General features: G+C 42.8%; 3 protein-coding genes across 4 annotated transcripts; 2 read left to right on the top strand and 1 right to left on the bottom strand.

Annotated features, from left to right (window-relative positions):
- The first annotated feature begins 122 nt into the window (after positions 1-122).
- Positions 123-6911, top strand: apba2a (amyloid beta (A4) precursor protein-binding, family A, member 2a). Its single transcript, XM_071896680.2, has 11 exons — positions 123-1352; positions 1592-1708; positions 2073-2112; positions 2211-2356; positions 2999-3085; positions 3192-3377; positions 3634-3813; positions 4017-4229; positions 4850-4969; positions 5139-5279; positions 6559-6911. The coding sequence occupies exons 1-11, from the start codon at positions 123-125 to the stop codon at positions 6628-6630; spliced, it is 2532 nt and encodes an 843-aa protein (XP_071752781.2). The 3' UTR covers positions 6631-6911.
- A 905-nt stretch (positions 6912-7816) lies between these two features.
- Positions 7817-10339, bottom strand: duoxa (dual oxidase maturation factor). The gene is made up of 7 exons (XM_071896699.2): positions 10193-10339; positions 9875-9932; positions 9616-9750; positions 8951-9158; positions 8627-8841; positions 8291-8481; positions 7817-7971 (listed from the first exon to the last, which is right to left on the bottom strand). The coding sequence occupies exons 1-7, from the start codon at positions 10337-10339 to the stop codon at positions 7960-7962; spliced, it is 966 nt and encodes a 321-aa protein (XP_071752800.1). The 3' UTR covers positions 7817-7959.
- Positions 10340-11480: 1141 nt separating this feature from the next.
- On the top strand, positions 11481-25008 carry duox (dual oxidase). 2 transcript variants are annotated; one of them, XM_071896683.2, is made up of 33 exons: positions 11481-11547; positions 11692-11775; positions 11859-12023; positions 12246-12433; positions 12946-13147; positions 13941-14107; positions 14426-14489; positions 14926-15022; positions 15218-15308; positions 16328-16430; positions 16542-16714; positions 16841-17016; positions 17175-17293; positions 17419-17556; positions 17674-17787; positions 17901-18103; positions 18495-18680; positions 18943-19168; positions 19665-19758; positions 19847-20022; positions 20129-20198; positions 20420-20464; positions 21034-21212; positions 21432-21662; positions 22329-22428; positions 22531-22580; positions 22698-22825; positions 22969-23122; positions 23301-23533; positions 23639-23797; positions 23946-24101; positions 24294-24422; positions 24555-25008. In XM_071896683.2, exons 1-33 carry the CDS (start codon positions 11481-11483, stop codon positions 24675-24677), a joined length of 4590 nt encoding a protein of 1529 aa, XP_071752784.2. In that variant the 3' UTR covers positions 24678-25008. The 2 variants fall into 2 exon arrangements, with proteins under 2 accessions (XP_071752784.2, XP_071752783.2); XM_071896682.2 differs by having other exon boundaries at positions 20417-20464.
- Positions 25009-26261: the final 1253 nt, after the last annotated feature.

Here is a 26261-nt window from a genome sequence, read left to right as displayed (position 1 = left end):
GGGTATTTTATTGGGGTTATACTATATTTACACAATGCATAACACAAGCTAATCTAGAAAATCTGATTTTGGTAATTTTCTAATCTTCACAGGGTTGAGGGTAGTGGGTTACAGGGCCAGCCATGGCTCATGGAAAGAGGCCAGGAACCATTTCCAGAATTCTGGGTCCCAGCCCTCCACCCTGCCCCAGTCCAGGACTTACAACAGAGAGTCAGGAGGAGCAGAGGGGTTTGATCAGGGAGGCGTCCGAGCAGCCACACTGCAGCTTCAAGGAGCAGGATGATAACAACGACCAGCTGACTCCCCCGGCTTCTGCGAACCACTATTTCATGAGTTGTGACCCCAGTCCTGAGGACATGGAGGAGGAGGACACCTGCTCTGAGTACGACAATGTGGGCTCTGATGTCGAGCAGGACTATGACGAGGTGCTGCGCGCTGAGAGAGAGGGCACAGCGGGAGTGAGGTACTACAACCAATACGGTCCTGAGGATGGCGGCTATGTAAAGCATACAGCAGATGGTACCGATGAGGGCGGCGGCGCTGTCGACCAGTTCACACCCAGGTCTCCTCATGGCACAGAAATGAGTGAGGGATCGCAACCTGACGCAGAGCGGAACAAGACAGACCAGCGGTTTAGCTCACATCGCACCCCCACAGCTGGGGGAGAGGGGGAGGGGGAGGCAGAGGAGGTCCAGGAGCACGGGTATTTCCTCGGTGACACAGACGAGATAGAAGAGGTGCTGGACGGGGCCAAATTCATAGAGGACTTAGAGGAGACAGGAGATGGAGTCCAGCAGCAGAGTAGCCTTTATCAGGGCAATGAGGGCGACAGGATTAGAAAGGCAGGCGATGATAGGGTGAGAGAGGATGGCGCTCGCATCACAAGAAACAACGATACCCCAGGGGCTGGTAAGAAGTTAGGGTGCGAGTCTTCTCACAGGGGCCCAAAGGAGAAGGAGAGGCAGGGCAAAGGGCGAGGGAGGAGGGCGGCAGGGGAGGACAGTGAGCACATCGCTTCTGAGGTGAAAGGATGCATGAGCAGTAGCGCTGAACCACGTCCAAAGATGCTGTCAAAGGACTGCAAAAAGGCTGCTGTACGGACCAAAGCCAGATCCAGTTCCAGTAAAGCCCATCCTCCTCCCCCGCCTCGTCACACCCACGCTCAGCATGCCCACTCCCAACAAGCCCAGCGCCGTAGAGAGACTCCTCCCGTCCCCAGACCCAGTCCCTCTGCTCACAGCCAGGAGAGCCATCCCAGGGTTATCAAACCATCCCTGGCTCCTCATCATACACCAGAACAACAGAAGGAGCCTCTTGAGGAGAGGCAGAGACGGCCAGAGAAACCCCAGCAGGTAACTGATGCAAATGGGGCAGGTTTTGTTAGATCTCATCCCCTGTGGCACATCTTTGTTAATGTGTCTGCACAATCTACCCTCACTCTGCTTTCGAGTGAATGAACGAAGATTTTAATTACATGTTATGCCACACAGAGGGTCTGTGTGGCCCCTTCCCCATAGGATTAGATTCTGCACAGGATTACAAGACGCCTTTAACCACGACTTGGCAAAGTGAAAGAATTGTTTTTACACAGCAGGGTGAGAAGCCAAGCACAACCGTGATGCCTGAGGACTTGCCAGAGCAGCCGAGTCGGCCTCAGTGTCCAGAGCCCGTCCCAACAGAGGAGAACAGCAGCGACAACACGCCCAAGGTGAAGGCTTATTACACAACAGCTAGTCTCAGCCAAGCAATCTGATTGGTCAAAGATGCGATCCAACTGCCCAGTAATCACCACAGTGTAGTCTATGCTAAATCCTGTATCCAGGGAGGTAGAGCTCCTATTTTTATTCTTAAGTATGCATGCTACATTTTGGAGAAACACATGCTTTGGTAACTATTGTATCGGCCATAATACTCTAGAATCTTTCATCTCTCATGTGATAATAAGTATGTGATAAGTAATAAGTACGTGGCACTGAGTACCCATAATCACATCTTCTTGAATATTATTGCCATAAAAATGTAAGCACTTGAAGTCCTGGTAATGAACTAATGAACTCATTAACTTTTTCCAGAAAACACAGGAAACTGCTTCATTCCCCAGCTTTGTCGATGGTAATTATTTCAAGTCATTCTTAGATTTAATAGTTTTCATAAATATTCACAGCATGTTAGAACATTTTACGATGAGCGCCTTTTGATTTGCTGTATAGTCCCAGGTCCCTGTGAGCCAGAAGATCTTATTGATGGGATCATCTTTGCTGCTAACTACCTTGGCTGCACTCAGGTGTTGTCTGATAAGAACCCATCCAAATCTATCCGCATGTCCCAGGCCCAGGAAGCTGTCAATCGTATCAAGGTAATGCAGCTCTTTAGGATGACGCTTGTCAGCAGCCATTGATTTGATTTATAAATAATTACCTCTGCCAAGGATGTTATGTTTTCGCCCGTTAGTTTGTCTGTCTGTTTGTCAGCTGGATATCTCAAAAAGTTATGAACGGATTTCCATGAAATTTGGCGGACAGATCGGCCTCGAGCCAAGGAACAATTGATTCGATTTTGGTGGTGATTCGGATCTGAGATTTTTGCCATTAGACAATTATCCCTTTTAGCCATAACTACCAAACTAATGGAGATACAGACTCGATTCCCAATCTTATGGGTATGATTGTAGGTTCAAGAAATCTATTAAATTCAAAATTCAGCAAGTTGGAGAATTGCTAAGCGTTGGCGGAGGTTTTTGATCTCGTGTGCCTTCTAGTTTTCAATGAATTAGAGTGGCTTTGTAAGTGCAATAGATGTATTCCTGAGGGGGCATTTTCCAGCCATACACTTTCACACCACATGGTGGAGCTGTTGTATGAATTTTTGCTCACCTTTCCATGTCAATGTTTTTCATGTTTTGGTATTGAACATATAGTTTGCTTAGAAATTTGAAATGTCTGATCAAAACAATATTTTTCAGTAATTTAATTAATTTTAATGCTTTGTCTTTTCAAAGAGCCAAGATGAAGACTCTCAAATGATGACTGAGGTGGACCTTTTTATCTCCACTAAGGCCGTCAAAGTGCTGAATGCTGACACACAGGTGAGTAACTCACATATCTTTGTGTGTTTAAATCAGCTTCCCCTCTGTGTTTATTCATTTTAGTGAATCTATTCTATAATTTGTCGTTCTTTTTTGCTCCACGTAGGAGACAATGATGGACAGTGCCTTGCGTACCATCTCCTACATCGCAGACATTGGCAGTATTGTGGTCCTGATGGCACGGAGGCGCATGTCCCAGGCGACTTCACAGGACTGCACAGAAACCCCCGTCTCCACCAGCGAAGGGAAGAGTCAGTACAGGATGATCTGCTACGTCTTTGAGTCGGAGGACGTGAGTGTTGGCTGCTTAACCTCACTAATGCATCTAGTGCTGTATATTTCTCAAAATTTAAACCAGTGTAATATCCTAAATACATTTTTAGTCTTGACTTTTTAACTTGGGTAACTCATACTTGTAGGTAAGTTGTGTTTTGGCTTTTTATTCTGTGGTCACTTACACCAATGTGCTCTTTCTCACCTCCGTGTTGTTGTCAACTGGGATAGCCTTTCTGCTCAGTAGTTTTCCCCAAACCCTCCACTTCCCGTAGGCGCAGCTCATTGCACAGTCCATTGGTCAGGCTTTCAGCGTGGCCTACAGAGAATTCCTCAGAGCCAATGGGATCAACCCGACGGACCTGAGCCAGAAACAATACAGTGACATCATCAACTCCCAGGAAATGTACAACGACGACCTCGTCCATTTCTCAAACTCAGACAACTGTAAAGAGGTGTGACACTTTCTTTTGTTGCATGTTCAGGTGAATGGTGACTGATGTATTTCTATAAACATGATTGACAACACTAGAAAGTCAGGCAGAGCGGCCTATAAGAGACTAGTGCTTTAAACGTAGGCAAGTGAAATTCCAAATATGCTTGAAAATAATTGGCAGAGCTGAAATCCTTCGACCTCCTCCCTCTCTGTGTCTCCCAGCTGTATGTGGAGAAGCAGAAAGGGGAGAGCCTCGGTGTGGTGATAGTGGAGTCTGGCTGGGGCTCCATCCTGCCCACCGTCATCCTGGCCAACATGCTGAACAGCGGCCCCGCAGCCCGCTCCGGGAAGCTCAGCGTCGGGGACCAGATCATGTCCATCAACGACACCAGCCTGGTCGGGCTGCCGCTCGCCACCTGCCAGGGCATCATCAAGGTACGGAGCGTGTCAAGCACCACCTGTGTCGGTTAATGTCTGCACATATTCAGTCTTCGTGGAGTAATTAGATGAGAAAACATTTGATTCACCGCATAGCAAGAAGGACGCTGACCCGTGTTCACGTGGGTTTGCTCCGGTTTCCTCCCACACTCCAAAGACATGCAAGTCAGGTGGATTGGAGACTCTAAATTGCCCCAAGGCATGATTTGAGCATCTGTCTACCTGTGTTAGACCTGTGATGGACAGGCGATCTGTCCAGGGTGTCTCCCTGCCTTCTGCCTTCTGCCCAATGCATGCTGGGATAGGCTCCAGCCCCCTTCTTTGTGAATGAATGAATGAATGAATGAATGAATGAACATTAGATTCAATCAGAAAAACTTAACATCCTAAACAGGGACGGTTCTAAACTGCTGGAGGCCCTAGGCAATTTTCTATGGAGGCCCCCTTTTAAGACAAATCCAAATAGCAATAAAGACTGAGTAAACCATTTTTATTACATGCACATACTCGCGCAATAACACACTGAAATACCAAATGACTTCTTAAAAAGAAATAAAAATCACAGTAAAATCAGTGTGCTTGAAGTACAGCGGTGGTTTTTTTTGGCCATATTCCAGGGTCTGAAGAATCAGGTGAAGGTGAAGCTGAGCATTGTGAGCTGCCCTCCTGTCACCACAGTCCTCATCAAGAGGCCGGACCTCAAGTTCCAGCTTGGCTTCAGCGTTCAGAATGGCATTGTGAGTGAGACTTCATCAGTCAATAGCGTATGTCAGTAAAATTTAGGTTGAGACCCGCTATGAATGGTGGGCAGCATCTAATGGGCTCCCAAATGACGAGAGTACTGTAATTATATATGGTAAGTTAACCTTTTAGACTTACGGAGTGTTGTTTTTATCACCTTCTCAGATCTGCAGTCTGATGCGGGGCGGCATTGCAGAGCGAGGGGGCGTTCGGGTTGGACACAGAATCATTGAAATCAACGGTCAGAGTGTGGTTGCCATGGCACATGAGAAGATCGTGCAAACGCTGTCTGTCTCAGTGGGAGAGGTGACACCCCCCTGATCCACAGTGCTGCAATTTTCACCAATCACTGCACCGCACATTACACCGCACTAAACAGCCAATTTTCTTTTCTGCTGTACCCTTACTGCAGTAAAACACAGAGGCACAGATTATTGCAGACAAACTGCAGAATGCAGTAAATCAATACAATGCATTGGGTGACTAACTATGAAAAGGGCATGGTTAATTATATTGAAATTATATATTGAAAAGCTGTGAAATGTTTTTAAACACAATGACTTTAATTTCTGTGGTTGTGACTATCCATTTGTCTGTATTTTGATCAAAAATTGGCACATTAAATTTAAGATATGAGCTAAAGGTAATACATGGGACAATACAGTAAGTTAAATTACAGATTGCTCAGTTACTGACCAGGCAATAATTCTCAATCAGCCTTGGTCTGCTCCAGTACCAACACCCGATTTCCATCAGCAGTTAACATGCTGCCATTTTGTTGTTGTCTGTTTTCCCCAAGTTGCCCAAGTTTTTCGCCTGTTACTGAGCCCTTCTATCACATAGTTATCCAGCTTATATGATGTATCTGTTAAAGCCATGAAGGCTTATTGTATATTTAGGAAAACCAGAGGAACATGGGAATAGCGGCCCTCCAAAAATCCAGAAAACAGCAAACCTTGGTCTCAGTTTACCATTTGTATTATTTTGGCGCGTTTCGGCAAAAAGCCTTCATCAGAGCACCACTACAATAATGGTACCAACTGTTTTAAAACTGCAATAGTGATTGCCCACAGGTTTGTGGGGGCGGTTCATAAGTGAATACTGTATATCTATGCTAAGTTACAAACTTACAATTCATAATATCTGATCCTATCTGACACAGCGACATGATTAATTTTAAATAGCACGATATTGGGTCTACCATTATTGTAATGGTGCCCTGATGAAGGCTTTATGCTGAAACGTGTTAGTCTGATGAAGCCAAAATAAAAAATGGTAAACTGAGACCAAGTCTTGCTGTTTTCTGGATTTTTTGAGTGCTGCTATCCCATGTTCCTCATGGTTTTCCTCATGTTTCAGTGATAGCAGAGCACCCAGCCAAAAGGGCCACAAGAGGAAGTGCACCTGCTGTACATTTCAAGCTTATTGTATATTTGTCAGGGTCTTTACTGACTTTTTGGTGACAAAGAAGGAACTGATTTGGCTTTAGGATTTAAGCGATTTGATTATGACCATGACTTGATAAATGGGCGCTTAAGTTGACAACGTATTGGTCACCACTCGTCTCCTCTCTGCCTCCCTCTAGATCAACATGAAGACCATGCCTGCTGTGATGTTCAGACTGCTAACAGGACAGGAGACACCGATCTACATATAGAGACTTGACTCTGCATGGATTAGCCCACTGTAGTTCTGCATGTCTGGCTGGGGGGAGAAGGACAGGGGGGCTCAGTGGGATGAGGAAAATTTATTTTTCTATCATTTTATTTTTTGGCCTATTGTTGTAATGCTGAAAAGAACATCCGGTTCTCATTTTCAGGTTTTATCTTGAATTACATTGTCATAATGGCCTTACGATGTGAATACGCTGTCTGTAGTACTGTATGTGAGTTTCTGGTATTGAAGAGAAGTAAATATAAGGTCATGATTATTTTCTTATGAAGAGACAAAAAAGTACATTTATTTTTTATTTACTCATTTTTTATAATGTGTATGGAGTTTAAAATGTAATTCTACTATAAATAGTTTGGTTTACACAAGGACTTGGTTGGAAAGGCCATATTATTCCTATATGCATGTTATTATGAAGAATTACTGACCAGGCATTGATTTTCAATCTGACATGACAAACTATAAAGTATTAACAAAAGATAATATGCTGTAAAAAGGCACTAAACTATGTGTATTACGGTGATGCTGAAGGCCAAAGATACAGCTACTTTTCAAAGACATTTGGGTGATCATCACCTTTACCAGAGAGTATAAGAATGTATCAACATGTACATTACTAAATGAATGTAATGTTATCCAACACTAAGAATACAGTGTCACTGCTGAATGCTTGTTGTTGCTTTATTTAATTTTATTAAGGTGTCATTGCAAAAAGTGCTTACAATCATGCAAGGCAGAAAATGCATTTGCTTGCATTTGAGATTAATCAATTACACTTTCCAAAGCAGATTGGCATTCATCCTTCCTCTCAAATTTATTTCACATTTATTGAGACCTCAGAAAGTGAGGAATAGTTCAACCTGGAACACTGCTTGGAAACTAAGCACATATTAAATAACATATTTGTGCCATGGCAGTCTGCATGCTTAGCATTAATTGGAATACCTGAATAGGCTATTAAAGGTCAAATTAATCAATATCAAACTATTAATATTCCACCTGTGCTTTGTCTCATTCTCCATTCTGATAAAAAGGAGTTCAACAATGACGGACCTATAATAATATAATAATAATAGTGCATAGTGTATGTACTTTATATTGTATTTATTACTATTGACAAACATGACAATGAACATCAAACAGTTACAAAAATGTTTACAGAATGCTAATATGTACATCATTTTTACACAAAACATTTACAGGCTCATGTAGGTAATGGTCGGGTCTGAAAGGAGACATTCCCTCTGTAACACATTCAGCAAAAATATTTTCAAGTATTGGCTGGAGAAGCTGCCTGAGGGACAGCTGGACGGCTTCATACGTTTTCCTGAAACACAGAAGCAAAATGATCACAATCAACCAGCGACAACGGTAGAAATTGTTACTTTAAATGTTGTGTCATTTTCGGAAAATTGGAGATGCAATGGCCACTGCAGCGTATGATTTGTCAAATGTTCCAAAGTAGAACTGAATGTGTATTTTACAACACAAAACTTATACCAAATTTAAATTTTCCAATCAATACATATTGGGGGAGAATAAACAGTACAGCAGTGGTATCCATTCACAAGCAGTAAAAATTGGGACTTCAATGATGGCTAGATGTGTCAAAAAGTAGTATAAACATTTCAGATTCTGCCACTTACCGCTATGGATATTGATGTCAAAGGTGTAGTTGTCACGCTATCCAGGAAAATTGAGTTCAGGTAACCCTCCCCGTAACAAATGTCATCATCTTCATAACTGTCGACAACGACACTGAACGCCTCTTTCATCTTCTCTGGTATCAAAAATTCAAACATCACCACCAGAATCCCAATGACAGCACACAGCACACCTGGAAATCATTTCAGATAAGAGAAATTATTGCCAATTCGTAGGCTTTACATGCAATTTTAAAGCGCAAAACATCTGAAAGTGTTTAGCAGCAATACAAAGCAAGCCATCCCTGAGTAAGTATTGTGTTTAGTGCAGCTCATCACCTGTGGCAAGTGCCAGCCAGAACGAATGGCTGTACTCGGTTTCAAACGAGCCGGTTCCTATGGAGAAAATGCACTGAGGCAAATTCATGATGGTGGAGAAGGAGGCCATGGAGAAGAAGATGAAGGCAGCGGTGGCCAGCATCATGTAACCAGCGTACAGGATGACCGGCATGGACAGTAGGATGTTGGCGACCATCCAGCAGCAAAACGCAGTCCTGCAGAAGAAATAGTGTGCAACCATTTAAAATTCTGCTTTTTGAGAAGGATCTACTAAAACCGACAGGCTATTGACATATTTTCAGATTGTGAGTTAATTATTTTTACCAGAGAGTAGCAGAGGCGTATCGTCCGGAGTATCGATACTGAAAGATGAGGCCACACGGGCTGTTGAGGGTGAATTTCTCAGCAATGTACAGGATGGGGTTCGGCAGGCCCTTCTCCAAGGCGTCCTCATACTCTTTTTCAATAGTGTCCCGCCAACTGAACATCTCATTGTAGTCTATGGTCTCATTGAACTGTATGACAGGATTGCCTGAGAGAGAAAAGAGCAACACATTAATGTATAATCTTTTTGTCAATGTGAAAATGAAAGTGTATAGGATAAGGATACATCTGCCTTTCTAAATCCTGATAAAGATTAGCTAACTCAGACTGTCCCCAAAGACAGAACACACACTGTTCAGTTCTTCCATTAATGGTGAATGGACACAATGGTGGATATATGTTTGTACATTATGTACATTATGACACACATTCATTAACAAAATAAATGGATAAAAAGGACTTATATTACTGTAAACATCCCACCCACTGGAGTCAAAGTATTGCGTTTTTATGAAAGCAAGTGCAGAAACATTTTATGACACTACTGAACAAAGTTCACTGTCAAAGATCTAAGTCACACAAAACTTCACAGCTGCCGATATACGGGTGTAACCTACAAGAAACCGACATGCAGCAGCTAATTGTCTGCAGCAGAAATGACTCACCTTTTAGTGTAACATTGATGCCATACAGTCCGACATGCAGGCCGATGTCAGCGTTAACCACCGCGTTGCTGAAAGACTTGTAGGTGGCATTAGTTGTCGTTCTGGCCTCGGCCCAGTCGTTGGTGAAGTTGAGCGCTGGAGAGAAAGGACAGAAAGATGAATCATGAACTGTGACAATGACAGGAAAATGAAAACCGGCGATTTCATCAACTACAATTCACCAGGCTTAATGATTTCAGAGGAGAAATTCCAAACTCACCCACTATCACAGCTCCAATGAACAAGCTGATTATTATCCGAAACATCCAGAACAGCCTCTAACAGGAAGGAATAGAAAAACATACAAATTATTTAGGATACATTTTACACATAGGTGTCACAATACATTTGACACAGACAAGGAAAATGCATAAGGTGAGGACAATTCAATAAAAGCATGCAACTACACTGTCATTATTTTTCAGTTTTCACTCATATTTAATTAAGCCATCCTCTCAAGCACAGAGGAAGACAATCATTCTGAGGTCATACAATATATTTCCAGTGTGTAATAGTTTATCTGATGGGTTGCACTTACCGACTTCCCTCGTATCCCTGGCAGAATGAGGAGGAGACTGACTGCTAGCACAAGGAAAACCAGAATAATGGTGAGCAAGCGGCCACTAAAGATGAAGGAGGTCCTTTGTAGAGGGTAGAATGGGTAAATGTCATCGTAGAAAGTCATCTTTGCTCCAGATCTTACCAACACAGCTGAAACCAGACAGTGCAACAGAGAAGACAGTGTTAGTGGCAGGGCTCTCAGTTACCTTTAGATGCAGAGATAGCAGCCCTTGTTCCTTACAGTAGATAGGGGATGGCACATTATTACTGTTGTGTAACGGCACATGATTAAGAACACAGATGTCTCAATTATGCATAACTATTTCACTCTGCCTGCCTCGAAATATCTTTTTTGCAAACAAAGAAAATAGTCCATGTGCATAAAGCACAAAGCCATGCAATTCTATACAGTCATGTGACCTCTTAACTCACTGTAATGTAAATAGGCTCTCTGAATTAGGTCCATCCTGTTATTAAACACTCTAATTTGAAAGGAAACTAATAGAAAAGTTCCAAAGCGACAGATAAAATCCAGCACTGAAACACACAAAGGTAAAAATCCAGAAGACGTTTCTTACCTGGAAGTTGAAAGAAGAGGAGTGCAGAGGGACGGAAAGTGTGAATGTTGCAGGAACATACACTTCTTTTATACCAGTGGCCTCCTTTGTGTCACTGGGGAGGAGGATGCATTGACTGGAATACTTTGGAAAAGAGGTGTGAGCCAGAGATGATGACCATTCCCATTTGGGCAACACAGGTCACATGCAGTTTGTGATAAGCTGTTCAACACATGTTGGCTTTAGTATTGCACCACCTGCCATCCACAATAGCTCACCTGCACTTCTGCTTTACCTCTGCACTACATCCCATCCTCTAAAGTGGGTAAGCTGCAACAATTTCGTCTTTTCCTATGAAATGTAGAATGATCAACGTAAAATGACATAGGCTACTCCTTGGAGCTGCTGTCTACCTATAGGTTTCCAGTTTGTACACCTGGCAACAATGTTCAGTGCCAAACTTTTTGCAACACTGTTCATTCAACCAGAAAAAAAAGGCGTCACCTGTTCAGCGCGACTTGAATTAGACTGCTTTTCTTTCTCAAAACTTTGCTAAATCAATAAAGCTTGATTACAATCATATGCAAACACAAAAACATTCAATGAAGTATTATTGTCAGTTACCTTCGCCTTGTCTTCCCATTCAGAAAGTGCTCAACTACTCTTGTCTGTTCCTGCGGACTGAGCCGAGGAGCATCTCTCGCACCAATGGATTTGCGTAAACGGGTTTGGAGTATCTCAGCAGTGGTAGGCTTGCTGCTTATTGCCATTGAACGTAAGTACACGAATCTGTTTCTAGTTTTATTTCACATTCAGTGTCACTTTAATCAGTTAACAGTTAACGTTGAAAAAAAAAAAGACAGTTCTGCAAGAAAGGCTGTTTAAACACGACATTTCCCTTTTTGCTTCACCTGCACAGGTTCACACTGTAAAATAGACTGGGAAGTTCCCCGCTGTGACGGCTGGTACAACAGTTTGGGCAATCCCAAACGCGGAGCAGTCGGTGAGTTAACAGTAGCCAAAGTGTGCAGCCCAGCCCGGCGGGTCGCCGCACCGGGTTACCTGACTGTGTTTGTGTTTGCGCAGGTTCACGTCTTGTGCGCCTCGTGCCCGCGCAGTACTCGGACGGTGTGTACCAGCCCGTTCAGGAGCCGCTGCTGCCAAACCCTCGAGGAGTCAGCCGTCTGCTTACAAAGGGCCCCTCCGGTCTGCCCTCCACCCGCAACCAGACAGTGCTGTCTGTGTTTTTTGGTAAATATGTCATGGGGTTATCATTTAATTGTAGTTGCATTATGATAAATTGTTAAATAAGTGGGAAAAACTCAGCCTCAAACTGAAAAAACTCTATACCAGCTGGGGTTTCCTATGATTTAATGTGTCCCCGTGTTGCACCTTGAGTTCCCAGCAGAGCCCCTGTTTTGTCAGAATCAGGATGCTGACTAAAATACTTTCATTTTCACTGTGACTTTCCAGGTTATCATGTTACTTTTGAGATTTTTGACTCAAGACTCCCTGGCTGCCCTCCAGAGTTCATGAACATCCCAATCCCAACCGGAGACCCTTTCTTCGACCCCTCTGGCACCGGGAAAGTCCTGCTTCCCTTCCAGAGAGGACCATGGGACAAAGAGTCCAGCCAGAGTCCCAATAACCCTCGTATACAGGTGCTGCATGTTGACTCTGGCATTTCAACAAGAAATTCCTCCAGAAAAATACACTACCAGTCTAAACTTTGAACACACACATTTTTCTTTATTTTCACTATTTTTCACATTTTAGAATAATAGTAAAGACATCAAAACTGAATTAACACAAATGGAATTATGCAGTGACCAAAAAAGTGTTAAACAAATCAAAACTATCTTATATTTTAGATTCTTTAAAGTAGCCGCCCTTTGCCTTGATGGAAAGGCAAAGGCTTTGGAAAGAAATTCATAGATGGGCATCAACTTCACTATTTATAGTGTGTATATTTATAAAAAAAACTAATTTCAAGCATTTAAGCATATGCCTTTAGATCAAAATGGCTTTAAGATAATGAAAAACAGTACATTCAGTCAGGTGTGTCCAAACTTTTGACTGGTAGTGCATGTGAGCTTCGTTTTTTACATTATGTTCACCTGAAGTTCCCTTTCCCAAAGTGCAATCTTTGGAGAATAACAAATATTATACACAGGTCAACCTGGTGACAGCGTGGATAGATGGCAGCTCCATCTACGGTCCCTCCACATCCTGGTCTGACTCCCTGAGGAGCTTCTCTGGAGGGCTCCTGACTTCAGGCTCTGAATGGGACATGCCCAAACAGGGTGGGGAGCGCTACCTCATGTGGAGCGCCGCCGACCCCTCCACAGGCGAGCACGGTCCCCAGGGCCTCTACGGTGAGAGATGTTACACTTTATTATTCAAACCAGACCTGGATCAAATGTTATTCATCAAGAATTCTCAGCGTTGAGTTTAGTCTTGAGTGCCAGATGGGTGGGGTTTACCACATCAGGCAAATTCAGAAAATGTCTAGTAATGTCAGCTGCTGAAAAGTGCACTAAACTGACTTTCAAATACTCTCTTGTGATTGCGTAAACATTCTGATATTCATCGTATCGTCATATGTGGCAAACCCCACCCTTTTGGTACTGCAAGCTGATTAAAACGAACACCTAGAAGTATTTGCAAATACTATTTCACCCAGGTTTTCTGCGATCTTGCTTACATGCCTGCAAGGCTGAGCGGAGAGAGGCTCTGCCTGACGTGTATTATGACTCTCTATTGTGTAAACGGCCTGTCACACTCACCACAGTAAATCCCCATCTCTATAGCGCAGAAGATGCCGTACAGCTGTCCTGAAACCAGTGTTTTGTTGCTAGTGTTGTTAAAGGTGTGTAGTTATTATCTGGGGCGGAGGTGGAGGATCTGCTCCTGTTGTCACCGCTCTGTTGTCAGCTCCTAGAAAACAAACACCCACATTATCGCTCCATTAGTGGTCAGAGATCCTCCTCATGCAATGGGAGTATGATACTACACCAGTAAGACACAGTATCTTTTTCTTTGGAACAGTATAGTAGGACGGTTACAATACTATCTCTTCTCTGTTTACTGTGTTGTAACTATAGCAACGGTGCATCATATGATTGAATAGGAGAATTCCCTGTAATTTCTGCCATCTTCTGTGTCCAGAGTTGGGAAATGCCTGGGCCAATGAGAACATGTTCACGGCAGCAGAGGGGATTATCTGGTTTCGCTACCACAATTATGTAGCCTCCAAACTGCATGAGGAACACCCAGAGTGGTCAGACGAAAAGCTGTTTCAAAACGCCAGGAAGACCGTGGTGGCCACATTCCAGGTAGAGGGAAAAGTCTCCGTGTAATCCTCTCACTGCACAGGTGCTGCTTTAATTTGCACTCTGGAAAGAAGGAGGTTGCATCAACACCAGGTGGTCGTGATTTTATGGATGAAATGGTTTTAGTTTAAGGGCGATTGCATCACCTCTCACTTGTTTAATTAGCGACGTCTTATCCTCTGCATGACCTGTCCAGAACAACATCACAGTCATCTTAAATTAATAGTTCTATGAAGCGGTTATAGTTTTATTGCAGACGACTAGTTCAAAACACGACTAAAAAAGTTGCAATGAATTTAATCTCTACTGCTTTTTCAACAGAATATTGCTCTGTACGAATGGCTGCCTGGCTACCTTGGAAACAAAACGCTTCCCCCTTATCCAGGTAAGAATCAGACAGAGTGTGTGTGCGTATAAGGGGAAGAGAACGAGTAATGCACCGGTGACCACAAGCCATGGTTAGGTGAGCTATCGTTGGTGGTGTCGGACAAGTATGTGCTCTGTCAGCAGAGCATCACACTAAGGTGAGCCTTCTGCTGAGTAAGCAGCTACTGTGGAAGAGAGTTAAAGGGAGAATGGCCAGATGATCCCATCCGTTTGAATTAACCTTAAGTTTAATATCTATACTGCATTTTCTTCCTCACTTTGATAAGATGGATAGTTTATGGTGCTCACCAGTATCAGGATTCAGTAGTAGTCAAGTTTCCACAGTGTTTTCTTTGTATTATATTACACAGCTTAGTTTACTAAATTGTTTTTGTTATCATCTTCCTGTATTACAGGATGGGTTTTGTATCATATTATATTTTGTCTGCATACAGGTTATCAGAAGTTTGTCGATCCAGGGATTTCTCCTGAGTTTCAGGCTGCTGCCATACGCTTTGGCATCACTATGGTCCCACCTGGTGTTTACATGAGGTACTGTTTCTTTTTCCAAGTGTCCCTGCCTAGTATATTCTGAAAATCAAAGCTCATACAAAACCCACCATCCGTATCAGAGTGTTCTGATGTCAAAGAGCTGTTGTGCACATTTTCAGACACCGTCTAAAATGCAGCACAGATTTTTCATAAGAAATATATAATTTTCTGCATTGATTCATGTTTTTGCTACAGAAACAGAACCTGCCATTTTCGGAAGATCATCGACATAGATGGCAGCTTATCACCTGCGATGCGTCTTTGTAACAGCTTTTGGAAGCGGCAGGTATATCATGATCATACTGGCACATTTTCAAAAGAACGCAACACAGAATTTGGCCATAAATGAATGAATGAATGAATGAAACCTTTATTGCCCCTCGGGGAATTTGCTTTGCACAAAGAGCCTAAAAGAATATCAAAAACATCAACAACCATGCATGACAGCACATAATATAACATAAAACATAAGCATGTAAAAACATCATAAAAAGCATCATTTGGGTGATCGACATCAAGTGCAAGTTCAAGAAAGTGCCAAATTCAGACCATGTGATCAGAGCTTGTTAAGCAGCTGAATGCTGCGTGGGACGAAGGATGTGATGCCTCTTTTAGTCCGCATCCTGGGCATGCTATACCTTCGCCCTGAAGGTAAAGGTACATATTCAGACCATAGAGGGTGCAGTGGATCTGCTATGATCTTGTGAGCTAAATTCATGGTGTACTGGTCAGGTGTGCCCATTGAAATCACTTTCATTATTTTTATTTATTTATTGAGACTGGGAAAGTAGAGAGGGAGACACAGGAGAGAAAGCTCTGGCAGGAGTCAATCTTGGCCATTGCTTTATTTACAGATTACTTTTACATGCATTATCAGTATTTCTTTAGAGAATTAAAAAAACCCTCTTGTGGGACTATAATGTATTTTGTTTTCATGCAGCCCATTAAGTCTAAAACTAAATGCGTTTGTGTTTGAGAAATTCTCAGTTGTCATATAGGAAGTGCTTCATTTTGTAATTAGTGCACACCTAATGAGAATAGGCTACATTCTGTTCAAAGTAGTTCTTCCAAAGTTAGGTTTAGGCAGGGTGCGGTGTGCAAAGAGATGCCAGGATGGTTTATGATGCTTTCTCTTCAAAGTTGCTCTCCAGAGAATGGGCATAGTCTGCTTCCACTGTTAAGCTGCAATATGCTTGCGCTCTTTTGAAAGTCTTCCAGATAGCATCTGTTAGCTGTTAAAATGTAGAGAAGAGACTCCTGATATATTATGTACAAAATTTTTTCGATATAATTCTGCTACACCAGAGTCCCAATGTGAAGTCCGGCCGGGACGTAGACGACCTTCTGATGGGCATGGCCTCCCAGATCGCAGAGAGAGAAGACAATGTTGTTGTGGAAGACCTGCGAGGTCTTTGATCCTTCTTATTCACCGTCATGCACCCGCTCAATATCACTCATTCACACTTATTCGACTTGTTGACTAATATTCACAGCTCTGATCTGATTTCCACCCTGCCAGACTTTATGTACGGCCCGCTCAGGTTCACCCGGTCAGATCTGGTGGCCATGACCGTCCAGAGAGGGAGAGACTTTGGCCTCCCTAGTTACAATAAGGTCCGACAGGCTCTGGATCTGCCTCCTGTGAAGACTTTTGAAGACATAAACCCTGAACTCAACCGTATCAGCCCTCAGGTAAATACTAGAGGCTCCCAAAGCACTTTACCTTAAACAAATGCTGATCTGTAGGTTCACAAACTACATAATAGATTTTATTCTAATTCTGTGCATTAAAGTGTGTTGTGTATCCTGTTCCAACAGTTGCTGCAAGATATTGCAGAACTGTATAACGGCGATATCTCGAAACTGGAACTCTTCCCTGGAGGACTGCTGGAGTCTCTCGATGGTCCAGGTCCAGTTTTCTCCACCATTATCTTGGACCAGTTTGACCGCATCAGAAACGGAGACCGCTTCTGGTTTGAGAACAGACAGAATGGGTAAGCTCCTCTGCAAGGAAGCTCTCTGAACATAGAAATAGCTGTGATTTTATCTACTCCTGCTGCAGTCTGTGATTTATCTGTGAAATATCATCCATTCATATCAAGTGGGTCATTCATCTTACTACAGTCACCTGCTCACTTTGGGGTGTTTTCAGTCTGTTCACAGATGAGGAGATCCAGACGATCCGCAATGTGACATTTCATGACGTCCTTGTTACAGTCACTAGTGCAGAGGCCACCGATGTACAAAAAAATCTATTCTTTTGGAGGGATGGTAAAAATAAATTCTGTTTTATCTTACATTTGGTTTGTAGGGAAATATCAGGAGTTTCATTTTAAATAAAGGAATAGATTATTTAATGAATCAATGACTAAAAATGGTCTCTCTGTGACCCTAAGGTGACCCCTGTCCTCAGCCCGCACAAGTGAACGCATCACTGCTCCATCCCTGCACTAATGCCACCAAACTCAACTACTTTGATGGGAGCAAAGCTGGTTTTGGCATATTTATCATTGTTCTGTTCCTCTTTCCCGTTGGTCAGTAGCCTACCCATACTAACAAATCCACCACTATTCATTGTAATAATTCTGATATTACCAACTAGCGCCTTACTGTCAAACTGGTGATTAATTGTGATTGCTTTACCCTCACAGTGAGTTTTCTCGTGGCTTGTGTGGTGGCATATTTCCGCAAGTCTAAGTACAGGAAGTTCCAGAAGAGAAGGAAAGCGGTCGACCGAACTGAGGAGCCTGCTGTGGGAATCATGGGTGTGGAATCATATGTCATATTTTTTCTCTACTATATGACATCCCATTATTTTGCACTTATGCTCTATAATATCCAATATCCCGTCTTCTCACTCTCACTTTTGCCCCCCCAGCCTATGAGTGGCAGGGCCCTAAGAAAGCTCTGCACCCCGTCAGTGTGGAGGTTGATAAGAAGAGGAGGCTGCAGGTGTTCGACAGGTCGGGACCCGCGCTGCGCTGCCTCAATCTGGGCAACCAGACCTACCTGGATGTCCTCCTCTCCAATGACCGGCAGCATAAAGCGCTGCTGCTCAAAGTGCCGAAAGAGTACGACCTGGTGAGTAGTTGGAGATGAGGGGGAGCGGTTTGTGCTCTCAGACGCTCGATCTGAATGCAAAAGCAGCAGCAGTCTGTTTGAAGTCTAAGAAATGTTGCTGCCTTCTGTATTTGCAGTCAGCATGTCGAGCCAAATTCTGTGTTCCTGTTTGCTTCCAAGCGCTGTTAAGTTTGCTTGCAATTTAAGCACATTTAGCTCTCTTTCACTTTTGCATTGAAGTGGCGTTCACTCTTATTTTTGTACCTCATCCAATCCTTGATGCAGGCATCATTCATGACACCACTCATCGCTGCCATTCTGCCAATGTGCTGTACCTGACCACATCACTTTTATCTCTCAATCTCTGCTGGTTTGTCTTTCTTTCTTTGCCGATCTCTGTTTGCATGCCCAGGTGTTGTTTTTCGAGGAAGAGAACAAGCGTGCAGAGTTCATCAAGCAGCTGCGCCCCGAGGTGACAGACATCGGGCAGGAGATCAGAGTGAAGGAGATGAGAGAGAGGGAGCTGCTGAACGAGGCTTTGACCAGAGAGCAGAGAGCTCAGATTGTGGAGACTTTCATTAGACACGCTTTCTCTAAGGTACGGTCGGCCTCTGGATGTTTACCTCACCCTGCACTCTGCTGCAGCAGCGGTGGCAGCAGCTTTGGCCTCGGTCACAGAATGTCGTCAAAACTTGTTTGAGGTCAAATTAGGTCCGACCTCAAGCCAAACGAACTAATTGGTGGTCTTGACGGTGACCTCATCAGTGATGGACATAACCTCAGCTGACGTTGGTGATATTCCTAATGACACTATTGCGACATGTAATGACACCGTCCCTCACTGTTCCGCTGGTGTACAGGTCTTGGAAATAGAGAAGAGTGACGCTGGGGACATGAGCGGTGTGTCCCGCAAGAAAGCCATGGCGGTTCTGCAGTGTGAGCTGACAGCGACCGAGTTTGCTGATGCACTGGGGCTCAAGCCTGACTCCTTATTCGTCGACTCCATGTTCACTCTAGCTGATAAAGATGGCAACGGTTACCTCTCCTTCCAGGAGTTTCTTGATGTGATGGTCATCTTTATGAAAGGTAAATCCAGCCAATATTTTGTGCTGATATAAAATATCTTTAAACTGTTTTCATGCCTAAAAATCACAAGAATCTAGGGTTTCCCCGAGAATTTTATTCTTGGCACGGTGGAAAAGCCTCTGAAACAGCAGACCATCATAACTAAACTCTCCATTGAAACCAATACCAATGAAATTCATTTAGGTAGCTTAGCAGCTCTTTGATGTAGGGTGACCCACCCCACTTATTCAATGGAAGGAAACTCTTAATAATTAGTTTACAAAAAACATTATTGAACAATGAAATGAATGAATAAAATTTGCAAAGAAAATAAAATTTCATTGCAGGTTTTATAGACTGTTTTTATGTAGCTGTGGTCAGGCAGGAACCTCCATCATATTGTCAGTGGCTGATTTCCGATATTTAATAAAAGGCCAGTATCTTTCCGATATAGTTCCAAACCAATATATCGGTCTAGCCCTAGATCATATTGTTAATAATATGTCTGTTTACCCAGGGTCTCCTGAGGAAAAATCTAAACTGATGTTCTCCATGCACGACATTGGTGGAAATGGTTTCTTATCGAAAGAAGAATTTTCCAGGATGCTCAGGTTTGGCCTGTTATTGCTACTTGTTCATAGTCACATCGAATCTTCTTGTGTGTCTGATGGTCCATCTTTGCCTCTCTGTGTGCTGCAGGTCCTTCATTGAAATCTCCAACGGCGCCCTGTCCAAGAGCCAGGCAGACGACGGTATCCAGGCCATGCTGCAGGCCGCAGCCTTCGACGACAAGGAGAAAATCACATGGGAGGACTTCCACTTCCTCCTGCGGGACCACGAGAAGGAGCTGCAGTTCGCCCAGCTCAACGTCAAAGGTCGAAGAATGTTTTCCCCAAGACTTGCTCCAGGTCTTTTTTTAAGATTGTCTTGCTTTGTCTAACCTTGTGTGATGCGCTCGGTGTGTCTCCTGTGTGTGTGCAGGGATGGAGAAGCAGGGGAAGAAGCGGCTGAGTCGAGACCAGAGAGTGTCCTTCATCTGCCCGGCAAGCAGGTAAGAGAACAGGCCAAATCCACACGTTTAACAACAGGGATTACAACACGCGCAGGCAGTAATCACTGTCTGTGTCGTCCAAATTATACAAGTGGCAGCTGTTGGCAATCGCTGTGGAAAATAATGATTAATTTGAACTTTTCATAAAGTTTCATGTGACCCTTGAGACCGTTCTTTCCCAGCTCACCATCTGATCGTTCTCCACATTTTGTTTGCAGCAGCAACAAGACAGATGGACAGGAGATACGCAGACGGCAGGGGAAAAAGTATGCTCCCTGTTTCATTTTTCAAATAGTCTGCTGCTATAAATGATTTTCTGGAATATTAAGTATAGGAATACAAAGTTTCAGTCTAATTGTACATGTTGGAGGATATAATACAGTAACTCTTTCCTTTCTGTGGTTCATGAGATGAGAGCATCTTATCATTTCAGCAGTTTTGTCATTTACAAAATTGTATATTTACACAGGAGAAACACACATTAGTAGTTCAGTATCTACTGAAAACTATCACCTAGTTGATGAATTTATGTTTACTAGTTCTTTTTGCATGAGTGGTGCCAGTAATTACACATTGAGGATACTGTGGTTGTGCAGCAGACCATGTTGGATTGTGGTTCACCAAAAATTCTTGAATGTGTTTAGTTGCTCACATGATGCAATTGCTCTTGAGCTCTTCAACCGTAGCAAGTTACAATGTCATGCTTTGCTTTCTCTGTGATTTGTGTGACCTGAATATGGTCAAAATATTCCACAGCTCCACAAAACACAGATCAAAGGATATTCATTGAAAAGCAATCATACTTAAAAGGTCCAACTGCATTGCCTGCTTTCAGATTAGGCCTCCACACTCCGAAGGTCTATGTGAATCCCAAGCGCGAGCAATACAAAAGGAACCCAATCAAGCAGAAGATTCAGCATTTCAAACGCTTCGTCGAGAATTACCGCCGCCACATAGTCTGCTTCATCATTGTGTATGGCATCGTGGCTGGCGTGAGTCTTGAAAGATGTTACTGTGAGTAGAGCTCATTCTCCTCTTTCTACTCAATCTGCTCACTCTGTCTCGTTTATTATCCCCTAATGCATTATAATCCTTTATTGCCTTATAGCATCTGTGACAAAAAAAAGTTTTCATTTCACTCCAGCTGCTTCTGCCTGAACTACCTACAGTGTGATCCTGCTGTGGAGTAAAGCTCTGAACTAACAGATTAAAAACTCCTAGCTCTGTGTTTAGATTATGGTTTGCAGGCCGACTCTACAGGTATCCCAGAAACCTCGGTGGTGGGCATCATCGTGTCCCGCGGCTCGGCGGCCGGCATCTCCTTTCTGTTTCCCTACATGCTGCTGACCGTGTGTCGCAACCTCATCACGCTGTGCCGGGAGACCTTCCTCAACCGTTACATCCCCTTCGACGCCGCCATCGACTTCCACCGCTTCATGGCCATGACCGCCATCATCCTCGCAGGTTGGAAGATGGGACACACACACTTCACAGTTTGGGATGGATTTTCTTATTGAGCAGATTCATCTCCCTCCTTACTTGTATTTACAGTAAAAGAAAAATAAAAGAGGTTTGATTTCAGACAGCTGCTAATGCTCCGTCATACATTTGATCACTTACCTAATATCCTGGAGATTTATATGTTTTATAAATATTTGTTGTACCAGTTTACTAATCACTATTATGTAACTACATTTCAGTAATTGTATTTTCATTATTGTAACTACTGAAAATGAACTTTCAGTGTTTGTAACTTAATTAGTATAACCTTGTGAGGTTTTGATATAAGCTAATTTTGGGCTTTTTACCTCACCTGCACACAAACATTTCTTTCCCTTTCTTTCTTTGGTAATTCTCTTAACATATATATATATATATATATATATATATATATATATATATATATATATTGATTGTTTATTTGTTTTTGTGCAAATAAGCTAAACTAAACTACAAGGATTGTGGGTTAATAAGAGACTCCAGCGGACAGTAAAGAGAAGTCATGTTTTGAGTAGCAGCATCTTCGGCTGTTTTATATCCTGACACCTTTGTGATGTTTGTGCAACTTAATTTTGTTTTCATTGTTTGACATTTTTGTGTTGCTCACTCCCCTTTCTCCTCTCACTGTAGTCGTTCACAGCTTGGGTCATGTGGTCAACATCTACATCTTCTCCATCAGTGACCTCAGCATCCTGTCTTGTCTGTTCCCCAAGGTCTTAGCCAACAATGGGTAATGTTTAACACATCTGTCTGATTCCTATATGCTTTGCTGCAGAGGCGTGATATGTTGCATTTTCACTGTGTAGCTGATTTACAGTGTTTTCATTTTTAGGTCTGAACTTCCTCTCAAGTGGTCATGGTGGTTCTTTCAAACCGTTCCAGGTATGGTAGGAAGACAAAAGATTGATGTTAGAGCTCACTAGTTCCTTGCAAAACTCCAAACTGCTTGTAATATTGGAACATAATTCTGTTTTTTGTTCTGTTTTGTCCTTGTTCTAGGAATGACCGGTGTCTTGCTTCTCTTTACCTTTGCTTTCATGTATGTTTTTGCCTCCCACTATTTCCGTCGCATCAGTTTTCGTGGATTCTGGCTCACACATTACCTCTACGTTATTGTGTACACTCTAGTGAGTACTTCTCTTCTTTATCACTCAAAACCCCCAAATAATCAGCATTCACCAGGCTTTTCATAATGGATTTGGGTCCGCTAGATGGAAGGAGGTTTTATCAGTGGTGTGACGCTGGTCTTGGCTTTGCGCTCCTCCAACAGACGGTCATCCACGGCAGCTTCGCTCTCCTCCAAGAGCCCCGCTTCTACATCTACCTGATCCCCCCCGCTCTGCTCTTCCTGCTGGACAAGCTGATCAGCTTGAGCAGGAAGAAGGTGGAGATCCCTGTGGTCAGAGCTGAGCTGCTGCCTTCAGGTGACACTCAACAAACCAATCACAATGGAGTCTGCTTTTTTTAAGTGGCTCATTTTTCTCTCTCTCTTTGTTTTTCAGTCTTTGGTTATGAAATTGCAGCTTTTTCAATAAAAATCATGTAACTTGTGCGTGCATGTTGCGTTTGAGTTTATACTTCTGTCGGCTGTCCTACCTGCAGGCGTGACACATCTGGAGTTCAAGCGGCCACAGGGCTTCGTGTATCGTTCCGGCCAGTGGGTTCGCATAGCGTGCCTGATGTTGGGCACAGATGAGTACCACCCATTCACTCTGACGTCAGCGCCTCACGAAGAGACCCTCAGCCTGCACATCCGCGCCGTGGGGCCCTGGACCAGCCAACTGCGAGAGCTCTACACCGAAGACAGCCTGCTGGAGCTGGGCACCTATCCAAAGGCAGGGCATCGTTTTATGTGTGTGTGTGTGTGTGTGTGTGTGTGTGTTCTTTCTGCTTCTCCACTCTTTTATAACAATGACAATGATGTTTTATTCCATCCCAAGCTGTACCTGGACGGTCCGTTTGGAGAGGGCCATCAGGAGTGGATTGACTTTGAGGTGTCAGTTCTGGTGGGAGGAGGGATCGGAGTCACCCCGTTCGCATCCATCCTCAAGGACCTGGTCTTTAAGTCCTCTATCAAGTCCAAGATTCAGTGTAAAAAGGTGCTGCTTAAAATAGAGCGACCTACATTTAGTCTCACACACCTTACTGCCGCATTAAAACCTCCTGGTTTCATTTATTTATCTGTCGTTAGACAACTCACTTACAAACAAATCCTTGTTGACAATGACATTCACTGTTTGTTTGAAGGTTTACTTCATCTGGGTGACGCGGACACAGCGTCAGTTTGAGTGGGTGTCGGACATCATCCGAGAAGTGGAGGAGATGGACACCCTGGAGCTGGTGTCAGTCCACACCTACATCACTCAGCTGGCCGAGAAGTTTGACCTCCGCACCACCATGCTGGTGAGATCTGCAACCGCCATTCACATTTACAAGCGTTGCATATAATGGAAAGTGCACCGAATAATAAACCTTGATTTTAATAATGGTGATTTTACTTAAATAGATGCATTGTACATTAATGTTATATGATATTGTAAACCACGAATGTGCTCCTCACCAGTCTGTATGTGTGTGTGTGTGATGTGTGCACAGTATGTGTGTGAGCGTCACTTCCAGAAGGTGTGGAACCGCAGTCTGTTCACCGGCCTGCGCTCTGTTACACACTTTGGCCGCCCGCCCTTTGTGTCCTTCTTCAGCTCGCTGCAGGAGGTTCATCCTGAGGTCGGTGCTGCATCCATCTTCATCTGTCTTGTGTTTCTGCAAAGCTTTGCCCAGCACAACCACACAGGAGGCTGAGCATGACATTAGATGCTTATTTTTTTTAATTTAATTTCATGGTTGTCTTTTCTGTAGGTGGGTAAAATCGGTGTCTTCAGCTGTGGCCCTCCTGGACTGACCAAGAATGTGGAGAAAGCTTGCCAGCAGATGAACAGGAAGGACCAGGCGCATTTCATCCATCACTACGAAAACTTCTAACTCGTCCTCCTCAGCATGGGACTGTGTGGTTACAGAAGGAAAGATGAGCCAATTTTAGCCATTTTAGCAATTTTAGTTACTGCAGCACTTAATGAGTAATATTTTGTCGCACGTAATTGTAGAACCAATTCAAGAAGTTTTGATTTCATGCATTATTATATGAAGTGAAAGAAGTTGCTTATTGATTATTTGCGCCATCAAACTATTGTTTTACATATTTAATTACTGATAATGAGTCATATTGTGTTACATTCAATTGTAGAATAAACTGTGGAAATTTTTATTTCATAGTGTCACAAAGTGAAAAAACCTTATGTATGTTGGTTATTTCTTGGTCTCTTTGTCATAGTCACTGGAGTTAGTTGTCACAGTTAGTTTGAACACATCATTTGAGATTATAATGTATAATTAATTCTTAGTATTAATTAATTACACATTTTTATGTTTATTTTTGTGTGAAATATCTGAAAATACCTTTTGAAAATATCCACAAATAAATTTGCATTTTACAATGGAGCTTCATTTTATGCTCTCAGGGGAAAGCATCTTCAAACTCTGAGTAGGATAGCAACTGAGCTGCTAATAAAAAAAAATACAACTGAGCTGCTAATAAAAAAAATACAACTGAGCTGCTAATTAAAAAAATACAACTGAGCTGCTAATTAAAAAAAATACAAAATACATGTTTCCAGATAGTACACCCAAATACACACCCCTCTATAAGTGGTAACAACTGTGCATTGAGGCTCTCAAAAAATGACATGCCTGACTCCACATGCAATATATGGTGTCCATTCATTTATGCGAGGTTAATGAATGGCATGCAATCTTTTTATTTTATTTTATTTTATTTTATTTTGGCTCATTTCAAGCTGTAGTGCACACATAACCCTTGCCACCTTTAGTGAATTTGGACTTGTGTGTCATGGTCGATGCTCTAACCACAGAGTCACCAAGTGGCTGCAATTTTGAACAGAAACCTCAGTCAACAAATAGGCTGATACTTCCTCCACATGTTCATAACAAAGTGCCTAACAGTATGAGTGCATGCATTTTAGCACCGAATCAAATACAATAGTGGTGTTATTAGCTAAGCTATTTCCTTGTAGAACATTTATTATATTATATATATTATATATTATATATAATATTATATATTTAAGGGCCTGAGGGGATTTATGGTTGAAGCTTGCTACAGTTCTGCAGTTGGCTCCTTCCGGTGCCAACTGGGAACTCTAGCTTTTGGACTAGAATAACACCTGAATGAACCCCTAAATTTGATTTGTTGGTTGTGTGGTAAGCTAGATAGTTTACCTGTCCAGAAAATGACTAAACATTCAAAATGTAGAAGCTCTGCAGGGAGCCAGGTTGTTTCTTTCTTACCTCACGTTTTTCATTTTTTATTTATTTATTTTTTATCAATATTCTGCCCATCAAGGGAACAGGGAACTGCATATGTTACCTTCACGTGTTTTATATTTGAACAACACACTGACTTCTACCTGCCCATATCTGTTACAGTCACAAAAGCATGGGCTGTACACGTTTCATTTATTTACCTTCCATATACACTCAAGATAGGGT

Source organism: Centroberyx gerrardi, chromosome 4 (assembly GCF_048128805.1).
Source record: "Centroberyx gerrardi isolate f3 chromosome 4, fCenGer3.hap1.cur.20231027, whole genome shotgun sequence".
Lineage (NCBI taxonomy): Eukaryota > Metazoa > Chordata > Actinopteri > Beryciformes > Berycidae > Centroberyx > Centroberyx gerrardi.
Note: the sequence above shows the minus strand (reverse complement) of the source record. Positions and strands in the feature narration are given on the sequence as shown.

What these genes read in the sequence shown, in the direction of transcription:
- apba2a (XM_071896680.2), top strand. Translation starts at nt 123, where the DNA reads ATGGCTCATGGAAAGAGGCCAGGAACCATTTCCAGAATTCTGGGTCCC. An exon ending in GCAGCGACAACACGCCCAAG is followed by an intron (nt 1,709 to 2,072) that starts GTGAAGGCTTAT and finishes AACTTTTTCCAG; the next exon opens with AAAACACAGGAAACTGCTTC. An exon ending in TGCTGAATGCTGACACACAG is followed by an intron (nt 3,086 to 3,191) that starts GTGAGTAACTCA and finishes TGCTCCACGTAG; the next exon opens with GAGACAATGATGGACAGTGC.
- duoxa (XM_071896699.2), bottom strand. Translation starts at nt 10,339, where the DNA reads ATGACTTTCTACGATGACATTTACCCATTCTACCCTCTACAAAGGACC. An exon ending in CATTGGAGCTGTGATAGTGG is followed by an intron (nt 9,751 to 9,874) that starts GTGAGTTTGGAA and finishes CTTTCTCTCCAG; the next exon opens with CGCTCAACTTCACCAACGAC. An exon ending in TACGCCTCTGCTACTCTCTG is followed by an intron (nt 8,842 to 8,950) that starts GTAAAAATAATT and finishes TTTCTTCTGCAG; the next exon opens with GACTGCGTTTTGCTGCTGGA.
- duox (XM_071896682.2), top strand. Translation starts at nt 11,481, where the DNA reads ATGGATTTGCGTAAACGGGTTTGGAGTATCTCAGCAGTGGTAGGCTTG. An exon ending in CGGTCCCCAGGGCCTCTACG is followed by an intron (nt 13,148 to 13,940) that starts GTGAGAGATGTT and finishes TTCTGTGTCCAG; the next exon opens with AGTTGGGAAATGCCTGGGCC. An exon ending in AACGCTTCCCCCTTATCCAG is followed by an intron (nt 14,490 to 14,925) that starts GTAAGAATCAGA and finishes GTCTGCATACAG; the next exon opens with GTTATCAGAAGTTTGTCGAT.